Source organism: Xenopus laevis, chromosome 7L, assembly GCF_017654675.1.
Source record: "Xenopus laevis strain J_2021 chromosome 7L, Xenopus_laevis_v10.1, whole genome shotgun sequence".
NCBI classification, from domain to species: domain Eukaryota; kingdom Metazoa; phylum Chordata; class Amphibia; order Anura; family Pipidae; genus Xenopus; species Xenopus laevis.
In genome coordinates this window covers 14,188,860-14,214,676 of record NC_054383.1, presented here as the reverse complement: position 1 = coordinate 14,214,676, position 25,817 = coordinate 14,188,860, and the positions used below count along the sequence as shown (strand labels likewise).

At 42.5% G+C, this 25,817-nt stretch overlaps 1 protein-coding gene across 2 annotated transcripts in view; it reads left to right on the top strand.

Moving 5' to 3' along the window:
- The window catches only part of plpp4.L (phospholipid phosphatase 4 L homeolog), a 66,102-nt gene that overhangs the window by 21,101 nt on the left and 19,184 nt on the right, over positions 1 to 25,817 (top strand). The window contains 5 exon segments of one of the 2 annotated variants that reach the window (NM_001095241.1): positions 2,627 to 2,741; positions 13,827 to 13,935; positions 16,295 to 16,385; positions 18,426 to 18,489; positions 20,720 to 20,844. In NM_001095241.1, coding sequence (NP_001088710.1) covers positions 13,930 to 13,935; positions 16,295 to 16,385; positions 18,426 to 18,489; positions 20,720 to 20,844 — 286 coding nt within the window. In that variant the 5' untranslated portion in view covers positions 2,627 to 2,741; positions 13,827 to 13,929. 2 annotated transcript variants of the gene reach the window in all.

Below are 25,817 nucleotides of genomic sequence, written 5' to 3'. Positions count from 1 at the left end.
AATGATAAACGGTGCTTAATGATGTCATCATCAATAAAAATCAGTGCATGGTGATGTCATTTCTGTAACATGTCTCAGTGAAACTTGAGTGTTATAAAATAAAGAACCTCCTGTTGAAAAATATGAGGATATTTGAAGTGGCATTGCAGTTCCATAACCTGTAAAAAAAGCACAAGGCTTTCAGCCTCGATATAGTCATGCCACTCCTCCGGGATTTATAATAGCCTTATAATACACAAGCCATGAATATCCTGTAAATTATATCCTTATAAACGGTGAGTTCTGATGTCATCAGTTATAAACGGTGAGTTCTGATGTCATTTCTGTCACATGACTCATTGAAATTTGTGTATTATTAATTGTAAAATATGAGGATATTAGAAGTTACCTCGGAGTTCCATGACCTGTATAAAAACACTCGGCCTTCGGCCTCGTGTTTTTATATGGTCATGAAACTCCTCGGTAACTTATAATATCCCTATATTTTACAAAAGGGGGTACTTTATTCACTATATAATACACAAAAGCCATGAATATCCTGTAAATTATATCCATATAAACGGTGAGTTCTGATGTCATCAGTTATAAACGGTGAGTTCTAATGTCATTTCTGTCTCATGACTCACTGAAATGTGTGCATTATAATAAATAAAGTACCCCCAGTTGTAAAATATGAGGATATTAGAAGTTACCTCGGAGTTCCATGACCTGTATAAAAACACTCGGCCTTCGGCCTCGTGTTTTTATATGGTCATGAAACTCCTCGGTAACTTATAATATCCTTATATTTTACAAAAGGGGGTACTTTATTCACTATATATTTTACAATAGGGGGTACAGGGTTCTCTATATAAAATGCAAGAATCCACGTACATGAATATCCTTCTATTTTTATAATACAAAAGAACCATGAATAGCCTGTAAATTCTATCCTTATAAACGGTGCTTAGTGATGTCATTGCTAATAATCGGAGCTTAATGATGTCATGTCTTTCACATGACTCACTGAAACTTGTGTATTATAATAAAGAGTTCCATGGTAACATGGCCTCATGCTTTTATATTAGGGATGCTCCAAATCCACTATTTGGGATTCGGCTGAATCCTTGGTGAAAGATTTGGCCGAATACCGAACCAATTCCAAACCAAATCCTGGATTTGGTGCATCCCTATTTTATATGGTCATGGAACTCCTCTGTAACTTATAATATCCTTGAGGAAGTAGGGATGAACCGAATACAGGATTAGGTTCGGGATTCGGCTGGGATTCAGCCTTTTTCAGCAGGATTCAGATTCAGCTGAATTCTTATGCCTGGCCAAACCGAATCAGGAAAATCACGTGACTTTTCGTCACAAAACAAGGAAGTAAAAAAAATGTTTTCCACTTTTTCCTTTCCTTCCAAAATAGTGGATTTGAAGCATCCCTACAAGGAAGTAAATAAATTTTAACCACGCACTACATCCGCAGTTCTCACCCTTCCTTGCCCTGCTTTGCATATTTAATTTAGGGTTCAGATTTGTTTGGTATTCACCCAAAACAATTAATCACCAATTAACAATTAACACGGGGTGCCAGAATTGGATGCCGGTGCAAGAATTGGACGCCAGTGCAAGAATTGGATGCCGACCCCTCTGATCCCCTCACCCATCCCTCCTGACCCCCTCCCCGACCCCTTCCCGACCCCTTCCCCGACCCCCTCCGAGATCCCCCCAAACCTCCCCTGGTCCTTGCAAAAAAATTTGGCTCTTCTTTGGTCCCCTAGGGGGATATGCTTTTCTCTCTCTCTAAGGAGGAAATTTATTAACATGCGAAAATTCGCCAGCGACGGGTTTGCACCCATCGCTACACTTCGCCAGCCGAAAATTCGCTTACACGTTATTTTACTAAAATGCAAGGTTGCATCCGGGGCGCTGAACGCTGGCAAATTTTCGCAATCGTTACTTCGGTAATCAAAGCGAAGATGTGCTAGCAGTCAATGATGCCTAGCGAAAACTTCGTTAGAGGTCTTTGCTCAGGCTAATTTGCATACAGCGGGAAATTATAAAGTTGAATGGACGTATATGCTGTAGAAAATACATTATATTACACAAGCCCAGGGAACCTTAATAAAAGAAAATAGAGTTGTTATATTGCCCTACACATGAGCCCAGTATATAGTTTATGTTCCATATGTTAGAAAATGTATGGGGGAACCTGGTTACCCCAAAAAAATAAATGTAAGACTTTTGCGGGCTATCACAGACGCCAGCGTTTTTTGGGACTTTTTCCACTAAAAATATGATGTAAGTAACAGAACATTGAGGAAGAAGATTGCACTTTACCTGGTCTGAGCTGGCGTAGTGAATTTGTGGAGTAACATCCATTTGCCAGAGCGAAAATTCGCTTGGCGATAGAGTGCAAATGACCACTAGCGTCTGTCTCTTTCGCTAGCGAAGTTACGCCTGCGCCCGTTAATAAATCGGCAAACGAACGATTCGCCAGCATTAGTCATTTCACCCTTTAGTAAATCTGCCCCTATATATCAGTAGTCCCGTGGAGCAAACTATTTAAAAGCCAGTTACCTCTCCAAGTTTCTGTTTGTTTTATGTTTAAAAGACATACTGTGAATCACACAGGCACATGGTAGAGTCCTGCAGCGGGTCGGGTACCCGCGGGTTACACGCAAAAAACTGCGGTAGCCTGTGGGTTGCAGGTAGAAGTTCCCGGGAGCGGGTATAGACGCGGGTCAGCGGTTCTCCAGGTTTGTGGGTCGCAGGTTTTCTCAATAGCGAGTTTTACTCTACTTCTAATGATGTCACTTCAGGTTTACAATGACAGAACTTCCTGATTCTTGATGGTCAACGGATCGGGTTGCAGATAAGGTACTTGTGGATTGGGTAGTGGGTCCAAGTGCGTAAGTATGCGGGTTGCGGGTCCGGATTGCAGGTAGGGTTGCACCTGCCAGGGGCCGGGGCCAGTATTACAAGTTTACCAGCAATGTAGCTGCCGGTAAATTTGTAATAACCTTCAAAAAGACCCCTCGGCCTGTCCCCAATCCCCTGTAACTTAGCTTTTGTCCTCCGTCTTCGGTTCTCTGCGTCGTCGCCCACCCCTTTTTGCTTCATGGCTTCGCTTCTTTTTGCGTCACGGTCCCGCCCCTTTTGTTCCCGCCCCCCACCAGCCGGTAACAAATATAGGAAAAGATGGCAACCTTAGTTGCAGGTCGCTGGTCGGGTTCGAGTTTAACAAATTGGTTCCACGCAGGCACTAGGGTTGCCACCTGGCCGGTATTTTACCGGCCAGGCCATTAAAAATGATGGTTGTTTCCAATGTTATTAATAGCAAAAAAAGATAAATATATAGGAAGGCCAGTATTTTTTTCCAGAAAAGGTGGCAACCCTAACAGGCACATGGTAATGAGGGTGTGAGGTGTACAGAATTGTGGAACCCCAAAACCAAAAAAATTGTCCCTGCTTATTGAATTATACGTCAACAACAAATACTGCACATGGATAGCAAAGTGCACCCACTATAAATGCCAGTAATCAACGTGGGTCCAGGGCTTTCCCCATTGCTTGCCATAGGAATGACTAGTGTGCCAGCATAGTCCTAATGCTTAATTTAGCAGTGAGTGGGTGACAGGGGCCTTTTTTATTACTGTATTATCACAGGGCTCTTCAGTCTTCTCCCACACTCCAAAATAACATACAGGCAGGTTCAATTCTCCTGTTAAACTAACCAAAGTCAGTATGAATGTGATAGGTACCTTATAAGATTGTAAGCTCCTCTGGGCAAGGGATTGATGTGAATGGTGTGTAAATTCTCTGTGCTATATAAATAAAGGATAATAATAATAACAATAGCAGGATTCAAGGAGAAATGAAAAGGAAGAGGGCACCTAGACTGGTGTGAAGATAAACAGTGTCTGTGTTTTCTAATAAGATACCAAAAAAAAGCTGTTTTGGCAGTTCTAACAAACGTGCAAAAGCAATACGTGTCCTTTTTAACCTCTGCCTGTCTAGCTCTGTGCTGAAGGGCAGCTGCTGTTGTCTGAATCCCTATTTCCTAATCAGCCATCGGGAAATAGCTTCCTATTTTATGTCAGGTTTAAACTTGACAGGATCTATGCTGCCTACTCACTCTCTCTCTTAATATATATATATAATTTCTTATCACAAACTGTAAAATAGCTTTCCCATTCCTTGTCATGTTAAGCCACAGCTGGCTGAGGATGCTGGGAATTGTAGTTTATTTCTGCTGGAGGCCTCAAGTCTGACATTTTTACTTAAAGAGAAACAACTACAGTATTGTGCTGTGGAAAATTGTGTATTAAAAAAACCATGTGCCAGTGCCAGTAGGCTTGGGCGAATTTGACCGGTTTCGCTTCCCCAAAAATTCACCCCCAGCGAAATGTCGCCGACGCCCATTAAAGTCTATGGGCGTCTAAATTTTTTTCTAACCCACGGCGACATACAAGTCTATGGGTATCATTTTCGCGGCGAAACAAGGCTAAAAAATGTGCCCATCCCTAGCCAGTGCCAGTGCTTATATCTTGCAATCATTAAGCAAATAAACCGTACAGGTATGGGATCCATTAGCTGAAAACCTGTTAAAAATGATGGGAAGGGCATCTATAGACTAAATTTTAACCAAATAATTAAATTTTTCCCAGTGATTTCCTTTTTCTCTGTAATAATAAAACAGTAGCTTGTACTTGATCCCAACTAAGATATAATGAATCCTTATTGGAAGCAAAACCAGCCTATTGGTTTATTTAATGTTTACATGATTTTTTATTCGACTTAAGAGATGGAGATCCAAATTACAGAAACATAACCTTGCCATTTACTTTGTACCCGCTACGCTTGTATACTTTGCATACCTACTTATAAAGAAACTGTGCATCAACCAGGGCTCACTCTGGGCCCCCCTGCAGGCCCGGATTTGTGGCAAGGCTAAAAAGGCCCAGGCTTAGGGCGGCAAACTTTAAGGGGGCGGCATGCTGCCCGGCCGCTAGCTGAGGAGCACCAATGCTCAGGTGTTTGCATTTGCGGGAGGTGCGGATCCGCGGACGGGCATTAGGACCACGCGGCCTAGGGGCACCTACATTATAAATCCGGCCCTGCCCCTTGTACTATTGGGTCTCCATCCCAAGGTTTGCTGCCTTTACTATAACACCCCCGGAAGCAAAGCAGAGTCAGGCCATTGTTAACTGACCCAATACAGCCAGAGTTAGGGGCAGAGAGGACCTGGACATTTTACAGGTGTAACATATAAAGCCACAGCACTGTGCACCTTGTGCCTGACTTACAAATCAAAAAAGCAGATAAATCACACAAAACCCCACTTTTCCTCCTAAATGTGAATATACCCACTGCCTAGAAGACCATGGCCCTTGGCATATCCTAGTTACAGAGCTGATGGTTCTACCATTCGCCCCATTGGCTGACAACATAGTGAATGTTTCTTTTAGCAGCCTGGAAATAACTATAAAGGTATGAGACCTGTTATCCAGAATGCTTGGGACCTGGGGTTTTCAGGATAACAAATCTTTGTGTAATTTGGATCTTCATACCTTAAGTCTACTAGAAAATCATGTAAACATTAAATAAACCCAATCGACTGGTTTTGCTTCCAATAAGGATTAATTATATCTTAGTTGGGATCAAGTACAAGGTACTGTTTTATTATTACAGAGAAAAAGGAAATCGTTGTTTAAACATTTGGATTATATGGATAAAAAGGAGTCAGTGGAAGATGACCTTTCTGTAATTCAGAGCTTTCTGGATAATAGATCCCATACCTGTACCAATATATATGGAGTGACATGGATCTATAGCTTTAAAAGCTCTAATTTCAAATGAATGGCTTTGACAGACTCCATGCCAAGAGGGTTCATACATATTATTCTATAAGGCGGCATGTTATTATAACACAATATTATGTGCTGGGTTCTTCTCCAATCCATTCACAGTGAAAGCTTTCGATGGCCTATATTTCATTTTTTTTAGGGCTCTCAGCCAAGTGTCCCAGCTATGGTTTGGCAACAGCCTAGACTATTAAATCAGGACAGGCTGACAGTTTGATACTGGAAGGTGATGACTGATAAAACAAATTACAGTGCTACCCAGAGCCGTAATGCACAGCTGGTTCTCCCTAAGAAAAGCCTGTTTTATTCAGAAATGACAGAAACCAGCCTGAAAGTGACACTGCAATCATTGCTGTGAGAAAGATCCCTAACAAGGATGTATAAAACTATCATAAAACTGTCCACACAGATCTCCTTTTCCTCCCACACATTTTCACCACCAAATTTCTCCAACAGAAATCGGCTTTTGATTTGAGCCTCTTCCATCTCTTGATGTTTTTTTTTTATCTGCCCACGGGTCATTAGTGCAGTTGTGCCCACACATGCAACGTGCAAATAAATTGGCACTAATGAGGAGTAATCTGCCGAAATACGCCAATAACACTATTTTTATTTAACAAAGAGTAAAAAAGGGGGAAACTCCACGGCCGTTTGTGATGGAGCAGCCAAAACCCCGTGCAAAAAGATGTGTTGTAAAAATAATAATACTTTGCAATAGAAATGTTAATTAAAGGGCTCCCTTGTGCTCATGAGAGCAGTAACGGCACAAACCAGAGCAAAGGTGCAGTTGACACCAATATTGCACAACTGGGAGATATATAAAGTGTGTACTAATGGGCTCAATACACACAGAAACACAGCAATTCTGCTCCATAACTGATATAATAACTGGCTAATGAGCAGTGTTACAAAGCAAAATGCTCATTTTGTATTCTTCATTTTGCTCATTTGTATTCTGTTAGTGACTTTTATTACATTCCCCAAACTGTATCCAAGTTCCACCTTCTTAGAGAACGTCAGTGATCCAGCAGTACACACACACACACCAGCTATGGTTCAGTAGATCCAGACAATACATGGCTGCTCGCAAACATCACACCCATCATTGAGCACTGATTTAATTGTTACAATGTGCATTATTTTTCCTGTGCAATTTGAAACGGAGAAGTATTTTATGAAGTGCTTTTGCACCCTTGTGTCCGGGATCATAGTAAATGACACCTTTTGTTGGGGTGATGCAAGTGCTGGAACCATAATGGGCACAAATTGTACCCCTTTGTACCCAACCATAAAGCATCTGCGGCACATATCCAGGTGGTAACTACAGAACATGATAACACCATGCACTAATTCAGGGCCTAAGCTAGTTGAAGGCAGAAGAGTATGCTCCTATGGTGGGGGGCATGCCAAATACATATCTTTTCTATTGACTTTCTCCTTTTTCGGTTTGGGCTCTTCTATAACTCTGCATTACCTAAAGGGCTGGTGTAGTACAGACGATGAACAAGGGGGCGATTGAGTGACTAGACTTGGATGGCCTATCTACGTTGGCTGGCACTGAACCTAGCTGACCCTCATGAATACAGTGCTGCTGAATGCAGGCAGCACAATATGCATGGAAAAGGCACAAGTAATAGTGCTCTGGAGTGTTCTGGAGCACCAAGACCTGTAACTAGGGGTGCAACCTGAAGAACACGTTGTAAACAAGGCCCTTGATCTCCAACTGAGACTTGGTAATTTTCAATTAGTTACTGCTGGAGGATAAAGAATTACGGGCTCCCGGTTCCTTTGCTATCAGTTCATGACATAGTTGAGGGCGAGCCTCTAAGAGAAAAGCTGTCCATACATGTGCCGTTTTCGGCACATGTATGGCTGCCCGCCAATCCCAATAAGTATTGAGTTTTATAAATCTTATCAGCTGATGTATCATAGCTGCTATTGTATGATTCATTGGATGTTCTCAAGGTGGAAATACAGAGTGTGATGCCTGTGGGATGGCCTCCTTCTTACATCCCACCCCCAAGACTCCAGCAAGCAATGTGGCCAATAAATGTAATTGGAAATCTGCTTTTTATGTGAGAAGGACCACAACCAATTCCAGTACTTATGCGCGCCCTCTAGTGGATCCTCCTGGCTCCTGCAATTTCATTTCATTGGTAGTTGGGGACTGATATGATCATAGTGCCATTATTTAAAATCAAACATTGCATGACCATAGATGCCTCGGCTCCCTCTCCAAACTGAATTTAATCTCATGCAGTTTAAGGATGGTTGACTTATCTGTTCAATGGTTTCCTTTGTCCCATGTGTCCCTACGGCTACAAGTTATTCTTGATTTTTATGTGTCTTGTGGTTTTCTCTTTGTTTTTTTCTAGTTTCAATTGTGCGGTTCTCCTCTCATGCTATTTCCCCTGGAGTGGAACGCTGTTTCTGTTTGAAATTAATTTTTCCTTTGCTTCACGACTATGAATTATGCAGCATAGAAAAATAAAAAAAGTTCATTTCCACAAAAGTTTAATTTCGGCAGGTGCCAGAGCTCAGCGCATACAGATGAAGGGCAAATAATTGGATCTTGTATAACTGTATATGGGGAAAAGATGAGAACAAATGGTGGGAGGGCTTCTTTTGCCTGTCATTTAGAGAGCAGAAAGACAGAAAATCTTATTCCAAATCTGTCCCTTAAGGCAAAGCTCTTTTTATATACAAAAGCGCTGTTGACAGAGCAGTTCAGGAGAGCTGAATTCAGTTTAAAGGTTAAACCCAATGAACTGAAGTGTAAGCTGTAAGGTTATTGGCACACCTTTATCAGGTGGAAGGCAGGGTGCTATAAGTGCAGAAACAAGTGCAATGGGGGAGTCTGTGAATGAGCACTAGAAGGCATTCTCTGGCACTTTCAGTGAATGACCTGTAACCCTACCTTGGTTCAGATTGTGATTCTAGCTTAATGGCCCAGATCCATTCAGGGAGTAGATGCAAGCCTGAGTCCCTTTCCAAACTGTGATCCTTATACTTTAAGACCAGGAATACCTTGTTGAGAGAGCTACATGCATCTATCAACCCTAAGTTGGAGTACAAGGCTGCTCTTCATAGTTATGTCTGCCTAACTTACACTCCTAGAGTGTCTGTGATAGAACTAATCATATTGCTGACTAAGCCCCTACTTCACTAAATGAGTTGTCCCTTTATTGAAGTCCCCCAAGTCCCCAGCAGACATCCACCCCTCTAAAAAGATGAAGGCAACAGAAGAAGAGAAAAATGGGCATAGAGGAATAGGCCAGAAGAAGAATAAGTATCACACCCAGGTAACTAGGATACATGTGCTGGGACTTAGAGAGGAAATAGTTTAGAAGGGGACCAAACCATAGGGGGTTTTTGCCCTATGGTTCCCTACAGACCTCTCTTGCATTTTCTCCACCTGTTACTGTAAACACTGGGCATACAGGGCAGACTTTGGGACTAAAAGGCATACTTGAGGCAATTTAGGGCTGAAGTCTGCAGCATGTGTGCAATAACAGACTATGGGGCAAATTCCCTAAGCGGCGAAAATTCGACCCACCTTTCTACAAGGAAGTCCCATCATATTCTCTTTAGACGGATGCATATATTACATAGGGACGGCGGCGTCGCATCCAAGATGGCGGCCCCCATGATCCTTGTGGGCTAACGCCTTGACGCCGGAACGATGACATTGTGCGCCCGGCACGGAATTTGAAAATAAAAGGACTTCCAGGTCACGGGTTAAATGCCTGATTATAGGAATTGCTGAATTGTGTTCCTGGTTTTCCTAAATTGCTTATTTAATGGTTCCTGGATTCCTGACCCTCTGCTAGAATATGATTCTGATTCTTGCTGCCTGCCTTATTGAACTTTTGCCTGAACTAGACTACGCTTACGCCTGACCCCTTTGGATACCACAAACTGTGACTTTAACCCCTAAGCTTCCTCCTTGGTCCGGACTTCTCCAGTAGGAGCTGATAGGTTGATTTGTTCTTCAGTCATGATGCTTTAATAATTGATTGGATGGAGCACCCATAGCTCTGGTTCCCTTTGGAACTCTGACCTCAAGTGGCCGTTCTGGCCATTTGTGCTCTTTCTAATGCCGCTAAGGCAAAGGCAAGGATGAAACTGCAGCCTGAGTCAAGTAGTGCCTACAAGGAAGCTATAGGGTAACAAAGTAAGGTGGGGAATATTTAAACGTTCAGCGTTAAAATAAATACAAAGGAAAAACAAAGCTGAAGGTAAAAGAACCATCTCCCTTCCTCAGAGATCTTAACATGTAAATTGGTTTTCGTAAATTCGTTAATGCAGATTGGCATTTCTAGAAAGCTGATTTGCTGGTGGTTCAAGGAAAAGCAGAACAATAGACTTCATGAATCTTGTGGGTTTTTTTCAGCTCAGACCCAAAGTGCAGCGACAGAGCTTACAGTTTATGCACCTGGCAGGGTATTGCCTTGATGGATTGTGGGAAGAAGGTGCCGTCTTCGCATTATATCAGAGACCTGTGCTTACAAGCTGCCAAGATACAGCAGGAGGCTATTTTCTAATCTATTGATTTCCCATCATTGTTTAAGTGTGCAGTAATGCTGAAAATTGACAGCGGGCAACCCTAAATAACATGATATTTACAGCATAAATGGCAACACTGGAAAGAAACACAAATGAAAGTTAGAAAAGTACTGGGGGGGTGTTAGTGAGAAGGTCATCTGGATACCCTTGCCTAAGCCTAGATAATGAAAGAGCTTTAGATGTGTGGGACTGAGGCACTGCAGAAATGGGGATTTAGGGGTGTCCAACCTGCACCCCTCCAGCTGTCAGTAAACTCATGGATAAGATACATGCCAATAATGAGTAATGGGATGGAGAATTGGAGATATCACATTGCAGCGTGGCACATGGGTACTTGTACAGACAGGGCCGCCATTAGAAATCACGGGGCCCCGTACAACAAAATTTTTGGGGCCCCCTGGGCCCCGCCCACACTAACGACCAAGCTCCACCCCATATGCCGCCCACTCCACATCGCAGTTAAAAGACCACACAGACATCATCGCTAAAAAAGTAACCCCCCCACACAAGTTATAAAAAGCTATTGATGGTCAGGGCCCCCTTATAAAAGATTGGGGCCCCAAAAAAAAAATGTAAAAAAAAATGTTTTTTTAAAAAAAACATTGGTGGCAGGGGCCCCCTTATAAGTTAAAAACAAATTGGGGCCCCAAAGAATTTTAAAAAAAAAAAATTAAAAAAAATGTTTTTTTTAAAAAAAAACATTGGTGGCAGGGGTCCCCTTATAAGTTAAAAACAAATTGGGGCCCCAAAAAATTAAAAAAAAAAAAGGTTTTTTTAAAAAAAACATTGGTGTCAGGGGCCCCCTTACAAGTTAAAAAAAATTGGGGCCCCAAAAAAATTTTTTTTACAAAAAGATTGGTGGCAGGGGCCTATAGAATATTAAAATAATACATTGGTGGCCAGGGGATTAAAAAAAAAAAAATACACAAACTGGTGTTCAGTAGAATTGAACTCATGGCTTCACTACTTCAACTTCGCCTCCTTTCGTGACTTCGGGTCTTTGCGCCGCTTCAGGACTTCGGCTTCGGCTGTTTTCGTGACTTCGGGTCTTTTCGGCGCTTCGTGACTTCGGGTCTTTTCAGCGCTTCGTGACTTCGGGTCTTTTCGGCGGATCGGCTTCGGCTTTTCGGCACTTCCGCATTCGGCAACTTAGAGGGAGGACGTACGGCTCGGGCGCTCGTAAGGGGGGCCCGGATCTTCAAAAAATGCAGCGCTGCCGGGCCCCCCTTCATGCCCGGGCCCGGTACGCTTGTCCCCCCTGTCCCCCCCTGATGGCGGCCCTGTGTACAGAGGTGATGGCAGACTGACACTTGCACTTGACACTTGCAAAGCTGTGAAGGTATCATCATAACTGAAGTGTTAATATTATAATGGGTGTTAATACACTTCTATTAATAGAGAAAATTTAAGCAGGCTCAGAATAATGCTGTGAAGCCCCATTTTTAGCCACCGACTGGTGATGAGCATATGCCATATCGAATAACAGGCAGGTAGATGGGAACAAGGAGGAATAGGAGGAAAATGGAGAGGACTGTGTAAAGGAGAAAGCCAAGGGGGAAAGGTTGGGGGTAGAATGAGGGAGCCATGTGAAATATTGAGATGGGGAGAGAGCGAAATAGCAGCTGAGAAAAGGTTACAGCAGTGGAACTGGGACAATGAACAAAGGGTATTGGGAAATATCTGGGAGAGGAAATGAAGGGGAGACTGTGGAGATGACAAGATGTGGTAGAAGGAAAGAAGAAGACTAATACGGTAATGCTTTTATATACTGAACTGTACCAGTTTCAACAGCCCAATTGCAGTAATGATCCAAGTTGTCCAATGCAGCTCCTCATCTTGGATCTTGTTAGGCCATCCTGTGAGTGTCAGTGGCACTCCACATGCTCAGTGAGCTCTGGGCTGCTGCTGTAAAGCAGAAAATACAATTGAGCAGTAGGGATGTAGCGAACGGCGGAAAAAATGTTCTCGAACATATTCGCGAACTTGCGTCAAAAATGCGAACGGTTCGCGAACGTCGCGAACCCCATAGACTTCAATGGGAAGGCGAATTTTAAAAGCTAGAAAAGACATTTCTGGCCAGAAAAATGATTTTAAAGTTGTTTAAAGGGTGCAACGACCTGGACAGTGGCATGCCAGAGGGGGATCAAGGGCAAAAATGTATCTGAAAAATACATTGTTGACACAGCGCTGCGTTTTGTGCTGTAAAGGGCAGAAATCACAGTACGTCACTCAGGTGATGTTTCTGGACACGGAATGTGAAAAAGCTCACACAGCTAGGTGGCACTTGGTTAAAGACTGGGCAAACAATGCCTGCAAGGGCAACGTATACAGTAGTGGATACGGAATATATTATTGCTGCTGTAAAAACATCACTCAGGTGATGTTTACGGACACGGAATTATTATTGTTATTTAGACAGAAAAAGACAGAAAGACAGAAAAGCTCACACAGCTAGGTGGCACTTGCATACCTCCCAACTGTCCCTCTTTTGACCACTCAACCCCCTGTCCCTCTTTTGTACTGGAAAGTCCCTCTTTTCTCTGAACTGAACAGCCAGAAAAAAAACAGTTTCTAACTTAATTAGCTTTTGGCAGAGTGCTCAGAACAGCTAACAGGTGCAAATAAGATACTTTGTAACAATTTTGACTCTGGTTGGTGCTGGTAGTGGTGAACTACTAGGAGGAGCAGCACACCAGTCCCACTCCCCAACACAGCTAGACTAATAGCACTGGGCTCTTACAGCAGCAAAGTAAAAAAGCAAAAAAGAAAATAAAAGCAGTCCTTACAAGGACTATTGGGTTACAGGCAGCAGTCAGCAGATGAGAGATCAGCAGCAGGACAGCTGCCCACAGCAGCTACATACAGAGCACTGCAGTAGAAGGTAGATTACTAGCCAGCAAAGCTACCTAACCTAAAATGTCCCTCAAATCCCTGCAGAGTTCTGTCCCTACAATACAGAGCAGTATCAAGTAGATTACTAGCCAGCAAAGTTACTATCAACTGTCCCTCAAATCACTAACAGCTCTCTCCCTACACTAGCTCTTCCAAGCACACACAGGCAGAATGAAATAACGCTGCAGGGCTTCAGTTTATATATGGAAGGGGAGTGGTCCAGGGGGTGTGGGGGTGGTCCAGGAGGGAGAGCTTCCTTATTGGCTGCCATGTATCTGCTGGTCTGGGGTGAGAGGTCAAAAATAAGCGCCAGCTAAGGCGAACCCATATTGGCGAACGCCACGCGACGTTCGCGAACATTCGGCGGACGCGAACAGTCGATGTTCGCGCGAATTAGTTCGCGGGCGAACAGTCCGCGACATCCCTATTGAGCAGAACAACTCCAAATGCCACATACTACCTCTGCCTAAAGTAAGCTCAGAACCACAGACTAATCCATTCCTGTGTCTCCCGCTCCAGGTTTACAGAGTTCTTAGATCCTTTCCAACGCGTTATTCAACCGGAGGAGATCTGGCTGTATAAGAACCCCTTGGTGCAATCAGACAATATACCCACTCGGCTGATGTTTGTAAGTAAGAAAGAAGCAACGGATAAAGCATTGGATATCCATAAGTAAATATTTAATTTCATTGGCTGTTAGAGAGCATTCCTTTGACCTTCTATTGTATGTAGCGGCGATATATCTATACTATATTTTCTTTAACTATTCATGACAGCTCCCATACATAAAGAATGTAAACATTCAGCTATGCCAAGAAAGAATGATCTGTGCACTTGATACGTTGTGTCCTTATACTTTATTTAGGTTTGAAATAAGTCCAGTTTATAAATAAGTAGTGATGGGTAAACTTGTCCTGTTTCCCACGGAATTCACGAAACAGTCAAAAATTTGCGAAACGCGAATTTTGACGACAATTTGACGCGCGCCTATTTTGTCGAATTGCATTAAAGTCAATTGGCGTTTGTTAAATTGTCGCCGTAAATTTTCTCAAATTTATATGGCGATGCTGAAGCGCTCAAATTTGCCACGAATTCCAGCCTGGTGAATAAAGTCACCCATCACTATAAATAAGGTATGTTTTGACAGTGTATATTATAATAATAATTTAATAATTTTTTAATGTGGGTATTATGCTTAGAAACCACATCCAAAGCAATATTAAAGAGAGAGCCTCCCTGTAATACATAAGGAATGTATATATGTAGGGGAATTTATTCATATATATATATATATATATATATATATATATATATATATATATATATATATATATATATATATATATATATATATATATATATATATATATATATATATATGTATATATATAATACACAAGAGCCATGAATATCCTGTATATTATATCCTTATAAATGATGCTTAGTGATGCAAATGCAGGGTGAAATTGCTTTGCAAAAAAAGCTTTTATTAAAAAAAAGTGTGCCAAATCAAGGCAGAAAGGATGTAGTCGCTATACAGGATCTGAAGCACAGACTCAAATAACTGCATTAATATATCGTTTCCTGCTGGCAGTCAATTCACCACCCTGCCGAAACTGATTTGCTGTGGGTTTGTGTTGGAATCATCACAGATTCACATTAAGTTGCCTATAAATAAACACAGATGTTGCCTTTCATTTTATCCTGGAAAGTGTATTTTAAAGCTCAGCTTTTTCCATTAAAAATCCCTCATAACTCCCCAATCAACACCACCGTCCAGTATTTCTCTATAGCTTCAGGTATAAAAATGGAACCTGCCAGTCTCAGAACCTATTTTTTATATTCTGGACACAGTTTTCTACAGAGGTTCACTTTGGCAGATACAGGTATGTGTAATAACCTGCAGGTAACAGGTATTCTAAAGGCACAGATCACTTTGGACACCTCCAGGACTTGGCCACTTCTAATAAATGCAGGTTTCTGGGCTGCACTAATTTCATTTCATTTAAGTATTTTCTCCCCATGTCTGATTGGATTACCTCTAGACACTAGGGATGCACCAAATCCACTATTTTGGATTCGGCCGAACCCCCGAATCCTTTGTGAAAGATTCGGCTGAATACCGAACCGAATCTGAACCCTAATTTGCATATGCAAATTAGGGTGGGAAGGAGAACATTTTTTTACTTCCTTGTTTTGTGACAAAAAGTCACACGATTTCCCTCCCCACCCCTAATTTGCATATGCGAATTAGGATTCGGATTCGGTTCGGCCAGGCAGAAGGATTCGGCCGAATCCGAATCCTGCTGAAAAAGGCTGAATCCTGGATTCGGTGCATCCCTACTAGACACACTGGTTTTCCTGCTACTACAGTTATGGGGACCTGTTATCCAGAATGCATGGGACCTGGGTTTTCCAAATAACGGATCTTTTCTGTAAAATCATGTAAACATTAAATAAACCCAATAGGCTGATTTTGCTTCCAATAAGGGTTAATTATATCTTAGTTGGGATCAAGTACAAGCTACTGTTTTATCATAATAGAGTAAAATGAATTCATTTTTAACAATTTGGATTATATGATTATAATGGAGTGTATGGGAGACGGCCTTTCCGTAATTTGGAGCTTTCTGGATAATGGGTTTCCGGATAACGGATCCCATACTTGTACTTGATTCAAACGAAGACTGGGTTTATTTAATGTTTAAATAATTTTTTAGCAGACTTCAAATGTGCTACGGAAAGTTCCATTATCCGGAAAACTCTGGGTCCCGAGCATTCTGGATAACTGGCCCCATACCTGTAAGTTTCATGACCCAGTGGTATTGGCACAGGACACTGCTGGGGTGGCTTGGTGGCAGAATGAGCACAAATTCGCACAAGTGCAACACTAGGGCCTGTGGATGGATTTAGTGGCTAAAGGATTTGGGAAGATGAAGTTACAGAGGACAATCTAACATTTTTTATCTGCTCTGTTTTACCCACAGGCCATCTCCTTTCTGACTCCCCTTGCTGTGATTTTCGTGGTGAAAATTATACTTCGCACAGACAGAACGGAGGTGAAAGAAGCCTGTTTGGGTAAGAGCTAGTTTCTTCCAAAAGTCACGCAGTAAAATCAGAGCATCCCTGACAGCAGCAGTTTTATACCCCAGCCTAGTGCAGCCCTCGGTGCCAGTGTTCTATTGGAACATTCATTGACAATGAGAGAACTAGGACCCGTCGAGCCAATATTTAGCTCAATAACCAATGCCTCAAGCACTGTGCAAATAGGCTGTAACTCTTCACAGCAGTAACAAGTAGCTTTTGTGCCAATACTAGTGATTTATTGCTATATACTCTCTCAACACACACAGGCTTTCGTTGCACAGCTTGGAGTAAACACCTTTCAGCTCCCATAATAACCCGCAGCACTGCACGTTAGCCAGTACTGATTTATTGATTGAAAGCCAACAGCACAATGGTTAAGAAATCATTTTCCCTAAATGAAAACATCTATACAATGGAGACCTATTGATGCCGTTGTGGTAAGAATAAAAGGTCATGTCAGACAGATATTTATGGATTTCTGTACATACAGAGCTAGATCCTGTTTCTCACATATAAGGTCTAAGGCAGCCATAGTATTGTACAAGTACCTGCTAAATTAAGGAGATGCTAACACAAAAAGTCTTCATTCACTGCAACCCCATTATTGTGTCCTTCTCAGTGATTTTGTTGCAGGCTATACTTAATGGCATTGCCTGTTCAGGCCCTAAGTATATAAAGGGGATTCAGCAACCACCACTTTCTCAAAGTCACTGGGAACACTTCTTATAGCCATGTTATCCAGAATATGACCTTGCCCTACCAGGTAACTCTGGAACCATACCTAGCTAAAAGTAACTTCTTTAAGTGTACTTTGCTTATGTTCTTCCTTTATTTTGCAATCTATTTATTAGGGATGCACCAAATCCTCTATTTTGGATTTGGTCGGATCCCCAAATCCTTAGTGAAAGATTTGGCCGAATACTGAACCGAATCCGAATTTGCATATGCAAATTAGGGTCTGGGAAAGGAAAAAGTGGGAATTTTTTTTTTTTACTTCTGTCTTTTGAGACGAAAAGTCACACGATTTTCTGCCCACCCCTAATTTGCATATACCCCTAATTTGCATATGCAAATAAGGGCTCGCATTCAGTTCTGCCAGGCATGAGAATTTGGCTGAATCCTACTGGAATAGGCCGAAACCTGCACCTGCATCCTGGATTCGGTGTATCCCTATTATTTTAGAGTACCATAACTAGACATTATTGAGCCCTACAGCACCACACAAAGGGACCTGTTTCCCAAACATATAGAGATTGTGCACTGGATCCTCCATAAACCACTGTCTCTGCTGCCCCAGTTTTTCCAGGGCTGGTTTCAGACCTATTGAACCTATATTTGACCCAATTCAGCACCATTCATACAGTGAGCTCTGCACCCGTAGTGCCGCGATGGGACCAGGCCCTGTTGCAGTTACTTCTCCTGCCACCCAAGTTGTTGCACAGCTGTTGTCATATTATCAGAGTTTGGTATCAGACTTTTTTTGACCTAGAACTTTTTAACTCCTCTCATAAGGCACTCTAGAGGTAGCGAGACCCTGTGAAATTAAGCAAACTGCTATTCCTGGTGGTTGAGGTAAAACTAGATATGGTTGGAATAGGGAGTGATTTGGACATAACAAGGTATTGCTGGGGTGGAATGGGACATGGCCAAAAATAACCCAGGTTTATAAAGGGGGAGTTGATGTCCTTGGTTCATACTGTATACACAAATGGAATAAGTGGTGTTGAACAAATGGGCCTGCTCCACCATGGCATAGATTACATTACAGGGTACACAAGTAGTCCACGCCAGATGCAGGAGCTGGTATGCAGCCTTATAGCTAACGTATAGTTAATCTTCAGCATTGAAACTGTTGCAAAACTCCAAGTTCTCCAAGCTGCCTTTGGAATCCTGGGAGCTGTAGTTTTACCACAGCAACAAAGCTGCAAGCTCGGTAATCAACCTTCGCTTGGGTAGTTGTCTATAGTCAGAATGAAGCACTGACACAAGAGGAGAATCCTGCTAACTGCTTTCTTGTGATCTCCCATGCAGCTGTCTCCTTGGCATTGGCTCTGAATGGAGTTTGCACAAATACCATCAAACTCATAGTGGGAAGGTACGTTACCTGTTCTGTGTTCCATCCACCCTTGCCAAAATGCAAAAGGGTTTTTTGATTATTATGTGATACCACATTATTTAACTTCACATTGTCACCCTGACCTCATTGCTGTGTAGTGCCATCCTGACCTCATTAATGCACATTTCCACCCCAAATTCATTGCTGCCACACTGACTTTATTGCTGCACAGTCTTGGCTTGTGTTTGTTTCTGCACATTGCTCACAGTACCATCCTGATTCCTCAGGAGGGGTTTTAGCTCCTCAGCCTTTTGAAGGCTCCAAATACACTATGGGGCAAATTCACTAAGAATCGAAGTTGCGCCAGGCGCAACTTCGCCGCACTTCGCCGCACTTCGCCAGGCGAATTTTCGCCAGTGCTCCGCAAATTCACTAAAATGCGAAGTTGCGCACAGGGGTAGCGTAAGTTTGCGAAGTTGCGCTAGCGTTGTTTCGCTATATAAAGCGAAGTTGCGCTAGCGAAGGCTAATTTGCATACGGCGCGAAATTCAAATTTCAATGGAGGAACACGTATCTGCACTACAAATGCCTAGAAAACCTTCAAATCAGCCAATAAAAATTTTATTTTGCCCTACACATGTGCCCACTGTCTAGGTAAGTTGCCATGAGTCAGGAAATGTAGGGGGGAGGAAGGGGAGCCCCAAAAAATTTTCGATCTTTTTCAGCCTATCACCCGTCATGTAGAAAACACGCCAGCGTTTTTTGGGACTTAGAAAAAATTTTGACTTTTTTTGAAACAATCCCTATCTACTCTATTGCGCTTTGCCAGGTCTGAGGTGGCGAAGGAAGTCTAGCGTAAAAGGTAGCGTTCGCTACACTGTGCAAGTTAGTGAATTTGCGTAGTTTCGTCGCTAGCGAAAATTCGCCTGGCGTAAGGTTGCGAAGTAACACTAGCGCAGCGTTCGTTAGTGAATTTGCGCAGTAGCGAAAATGCCGAACGCTAGCGAAAAAACGATAGCATTCGGCGCTTCGCGCCTTAGTGAATTTGCCCCTATGAATCATCATCAGGGGCGTAACTATAGAGGAAGCAGACCCTGCGCCTGCAGGGGGGCCCAGGAGGTATAGGGGCCCCACGAGGCCCTAATTCATATACAGTTTCAATAAATATTGGTAAAACAAGTCAACTGCTAAAAATTTTGGGGGCCTGAAAAATAATTTGCTGTGGGGCCCAGTAATATCTAGTTACGCCACTGATCATCATTTAATTATAATATGCCCCCTAAACATAGGGTATATTTGTAATCAGCCCACTACATAGGATAAGCTGGGTAGCACCAGGCTTTTATATTTCTGACTTGCGTGCCACATTGACTGGACATGTTCTTTTGTTAGGATGACTTGTCTTGTTTATAGCACCTCTTGGGTCATAAACAGTAACATCACAAATTTAAAGTGTTTTAAAGTAATTTAATGCAATGTTGTCCTGCACTAGTAAACCTGATGTGTTTGCTTCAGAAACACTACTATAGTTTATATAAACAAGCTGCTGTGTAGCAATGGGGGCAGCCATTCATAGGAGAAAAGGCTCAGGTTACACAGCAGATAACAGATAAGCTCTGTAGAACATAATGGTGTTATCTGTTATCCACTATTTAACCTGTGCCATATAGTCTTTTTTCAATTTCCGCCATTGCTACACAGCAGCTTGTTTATATGAACTATAGTAGTGTTTCTGAAGCAAACACAGCAGTTTTACCAGAGCAGGGCAACACTGCATTATATTTTCATTACTTTAAAACACTTTGGTGTTACTGTTCCTTTACCTAGAAAGATATTCATAAAAAGGGTAGAAATAGTGGACATGCAGGCAACAGAATTTTAATTTGAACTCCGAGAGGTACTCTTATGGTCTAGGAAATGTGGCACCTTCAGCTCTAGTGTTTCCCCAGATTTTTAGTAAGGGCATGTCAGGTGGGGTGGTTTCAAATAGTATATTTGGGTCATTGATATTGGTTGGTTCTTCAATTGGAAATGAATTCAGCTAATGCCGCATGTTGGTCAGTCCAGGGTGCAACAACAGATGAGGAAGTGAAGAGAAGCGTTAGCTCTTCTTTTTTTATTTCTGTTCCAAATAAAACAATAGAAAGAAGACCATACTGTGTCCATCTGTTTGGCCCACTGGACGATCAAACAGATACTGAAGAGTATTGGTCAGTTTATGGCCACCTAAACTTGGTAGCCCACGAAACTCACGATTCATTTCTTTCAGGCCTCGTCCTGACTTCTTCTATCGCTGCTTTCCTGACGGAATCTCCAACGAGGAAATGCATTGCACTGGGGATGCCAGCTTGGTATCTGAAGGCAGAAAAAGCTTCCCGAGCATTCACTCCTCCTGTAAGTACTTTCAGGTAATCCAAACTGCATTATTTATCTATTGCAGAGTGTTGTATGATATATACAGCTATGAAACTTTCAAAGGACAAGTAACTTTAAAAAATGTTCAGCTTAAAGGGAAACTCCACATTTGTATGTGTGAGAACATTCCAGTGTAAAGAAATTACTTATCTGGTATCTGCTTCACAGACGGCATCTACGTGGAAAAGGGCATCGAGATTTCTGCTGTTCTCTGCCGGAGAGCAAATGTAGTAAAACAGGCATGTGCCAAAGGGCTACGGGTAATGACACAAGGGCACCGTTCAACACTTTAGGGCTCATTTCGCTGGCAAAAATTCGTCTGCATGAAAAAAATTGGATGCGCGTCCGAAAAGTCGCTCGCATCAACACTATTCGGGCGCCCATTGACTTTAACACCAGCGTTGAAATTGATGCAAGCAAATTTTCAGACGCGTAAAAATCGTGAAAATTGACTCCCGCGTCCAATTTTGAGAAATTTTCAAGAAATTCGCCCATCACTGTACCCCACCTATAAACATAGCCTGCAGTATGAACCCTGGATTAACTGCCACCTGGTGACAGTAACTCCAGGGTTCCCCTGAGTCAATAAGTGGATACACATGAAATTCATCAGACAGACTGGGTGGGGGGTTATGCTGCTTGGTGCAGATACACATGAAGAATGTGTTAAGGGACAAGTACCTTAATAAATGGCATCATTTGTGCACTTGTGGCTGCAATCCTTAAAGGGATTCTGTCATGATTTTTATGATGTCGTTTATATTCCTATATTTCACTGTTTAAACTGCAAATAATTCACTCTACAATATAAAATGTCATTCCTAACTCAACAAGTGTAATTTTTTAGTTGTAATATTGGTGTGTAGGTGCATCTCAGGTCATTTTGCCTGGTCGTGTGATTTCAGAAAGAGCCAGCACTTTAGGATGGAACTGCTTTCTGGCAGGCTGATGATTCTCCTACTCAATGTAACTGAATGTGTCCCAGTGGGACCTGGGTTTTACAATTGAGTGTTGTTCTTAGATCTACCAGGCAGTTGTTATCTTGTGTTAGGGAGCTGTTATCTGGTTACCTTCCCATTGTTCTTTTGTTTGGCTGCTGGGGGGAAAGGGAGGGGGAGATATCACTCCAACTTGCAGTACAGCAGTAAAGAGAGACTGAAGTTTATCAAAGCATAAGTCACATGACTGGGGGCACCTGGGAAACTGACAATATGTCTAGCCCTATGTCAGATTCAAAATTAAATATAAAAAAATCTGTTTGCTCTTTTGAAAAATAGATTTCAGTGCAGAATTCTGCTGGAGCAGCACTATTAACAGAGAGATTTTGAAAAAAACACGTTTTCCCATGACATGTTAAAACAGCCCAAACACACAGTTTAGTACTGGACTAGACTAGACAACAGATGCATGTGTTTTAGGTAGGGATGCACCGAATCCGCTAGTTTGGATGCAGCCGAACCCCCGAATCCTTCGCGAAAGATTCGGCCGAATACCAAACCGAATACTAATTTGCATATGCAAATTAGGGGTGGGAAGGGGAAAACATTTTTTCCGACCAAAAGTCATGCAATTTCCCTCCCTGCCCCTAATTAGCATATGCATATTAAGATTTGGATTCGGCTCGGCAGAAGGATTCGGCCAAATCCGAATCCTGCTGAAAACGGTTGAATGCCAAACCGAATCCTGGATTCGTTGAATCCCTAATTTTAGGTGCAATTGGGGGGTGCAATTCCGCAGGTGCACAAGCAAGCAGCAGTGGGGAGCAAGCAGTGGGGGGAAAAATATGACCAGAGTTGAGCTAGCACTGCCTTAGGTGCCATTATTTCCTAGGCTGGATCTGGCCACATGCACTATTGCCCTTCAAGGGGTTGTTCACCATTGAGTTATCTTTTAGTATGATGTAGAGAGGAATATTCCAATACAATTTGCAACTGGTTTTCATATTTTATTATTTGTGGTTTTTGAGTTATTTAGCTTTTTATTCAACAGCTCATCAGTCTGGTTGCTAGAGACCAAATTACCCTAGCAACCATTCATCTATTTCAGTAAGAGACTGGCATATGAATAGGAGAGGGGGCGACTTTTTAGTAATAAAAAGTCGCAATAACAATACATTGGTATGAATAAGAAAGGACCGGAATAGAAAAACGAGTAATAAAAAGTAGCAATAACAATACATTTGTAGCTTTACAGAGCATTTGTTTTTTAGATGGGGGTCAGTGACCCCCATTTGAAAGCTGGACAGGTTCAGAAAAAGAAGGCAAATAGTTTTTAAAAAAAACTATAAAAAAATAAATAATGAAGACCAACTTAAAAAGCGAACCACTCTTTAAGCTCTATGAACTTGGCATTCATGAGTTAACATTTGATTCCTCTTTCCCTGTTGGAATCCTCTAGTTACTCTAAGAGCAAACTGCTATGAAAAGCCATTTATTCTGTGTAGGTACATCGCACATTTGGCAGAACAGAGTGACATAAGAGGTGCGGGTTTTCTATAGATCACTTGTTGCTCTCACATCCAATCACACAAAACAGGTACAAAAGGCTCCTTGGTTTTCTTTTTCAAGCCAGTTAATTGGGGAAGCTTTTTGCTTCCTTACTTCCGTGGAACTGTTGATGGTGGCACCCTGAGTGTCCTGACATAAAGCGTTGGCAGTATCTGGATATTTCAGTTCTCTATTATCAGTGGTGTTTGCCTAAAGTTCTGCCATTGAAGCCTTTGCTGGGAACCTTCAGCTGCCAAGAGACAACAGCTTTTATCTCTCACCTGCGTATCTTTCCTTTGTTTTTTATTTCCATCAGTGAAAGACGCCGCTCCGTGTGATTTCATGAACAACAGTGACATACATTTATACCGCAAGCGGTACCATAACAATATTTGGTTTCATATGTTTTTACAATTAAGTAAGAATGTTTTATTGGGGCATTTTACTGGCTACACCAATATAAAACCTTGGCATAATGAAAGCAGAATTGATTCTAAGACACTCTTTAATATATTTTAATGATTTTAACAGTATTTGTAACTGTATTGCCCTGGGTTATTGTCTGCACTGCTGGTCCTAACTACATGGATAGCCAGTTGTCTGAATGACAGTTAGTTGACATTTATTAGCAGTGCTCATTCTCCAATGGCCACTTTCCACTGGTAAACAAACAATAAAATCAAACTGGAACAGCAATACAAATATTTATCAATTAAAGTGTGCCATGAAACTGCATTTATTGCACACTGAGGACACAGTTTGATACAGGACCAAACGTGGCCTGAAACATTGCTGGAATGCCCTAATTGTGCAATAAATGCATTTTAATTGATAAATATTTGTGCTGCTGTTCCATTTAGCTGTTAGGAGAGCCGTGCTTCGGCTCCAAGATGACGGCTCACATGGCATCAACTCATGCTGCTGCTCCACGTAGTGACATCATGTTGCACTTTGGTGTGGAAATTCATAATGAACAGATGTTGAGGACCCGGGTTCAAAATTCAAATATTGCCACCTTTTCTGGAAAAAAATACCGGCTTTCCTATATATTTATCTTTTCTCCCTATTAATAACGTTGGGACCAACCATCGTTTTTACTGGCCAGGCTGGTAAAGTACCGGCCAGGTGGCAACCCTAAATATAAGTCAGTCTGTCAGTTCCTGTGTGCAACTAAATGACTTTTCTGAGTTGACCGCTGCCTGCCCTGATTTCAGGGATGGATTTCTAACTGCCCCCCCACCCCGTTCACGCTCACCCCCCTAGCAAAGCCCCACTGCTCATCTCCTTCATAAGTCCCCCTATTGACGGCACTGGGTACTGGGTGGGCAGGTTCAGTTGCGATGTTGGTGACAGGCAGGTTCAAATGCAGCAATGGGCAGGCAGGGGGGTAGGCCAGTTGTAACCAGCATGCCGCCCCCAGCTCTTTGCCGCCCTAGGCCTGGGCCTTTGCGGACTGCCCACAAATCCAGGCCTGCCTGATTTTTGCTTGGATTTCGACCTTGAGCTTCTCTAACTCTTTGGATTCCTCATATTGGACTTTTCTGCCTAACTGAGCTTTTTCTGTCTCACGGTCTGGGCATGGTCGCTTGATGGTGTTACAGGGCAAGGCAGTAGCGTTGAGCAGATCCGGACTGGCAATCTATGGCTTCTGGCAAATGCCAGAGGGGCTGCTGCAAGGTGCCATAGAAAGTCACTATTTTACTTAGTGGGCTGGTGGGAGCTGTTTGGGCTTTTCTGTGCTTGGAATTCCAGGGCCAATTTTGACTTCCAGTCCAGACCTGGTTGAGGGTAGGGTTGCCACTTGACCAGTATTTTACCAGCCTAGCTGGTAAAACACCTGCCAAGGCCAGGATTACAAATGTACCGGCAATGTATCTGCTGGTTAATTTGTAATATCCTTAAAAAAAGCCTTAGCCGGGCCGAATTTTTTAGAACTTACCTTTTTTTTCCCGGCCTTCTGGCCATCGTGCAACGAGGCTCCGCCCCTCCTGCGGCACGGTATGTGGTTCCGGCCCCCTTTTTGCGTCACAGAACACCCTGTTTGTTCCTGCCCACCCCACCGGCCAGTAAAAACTTTGAGAAAAGGTGGCAACCCTAGTTGAGGGGTGGGGAAGTGTCACATCCAGGGGTGTGGCTATGACATGGCAATTGGCCAATTGCCCTTTAATCTAGGAACATCCGTCCAGTTTTCCTAATTTGGAAAACCGGGCAGTTTTGATCCAGGCAGCTCTTCCAAGAACCAGTCTTTCCAGGTCAAATGCGGGCAGATGGCAACCAAACTGATCTAAAGCTTTTTCTTTGCTCCTGACTGTTACCCCAGTAAGGCCATTTGACCCCTGGTATTAACTACATGTACAGTGTTGCAGTATTTGGCTTCAAATCATTTAAGACTACACTCTCTATGACTCCCATTTTTGGTTCCAGTTCATTATTACCCCTAAGAAACCCAATACCAAAACAAATTGG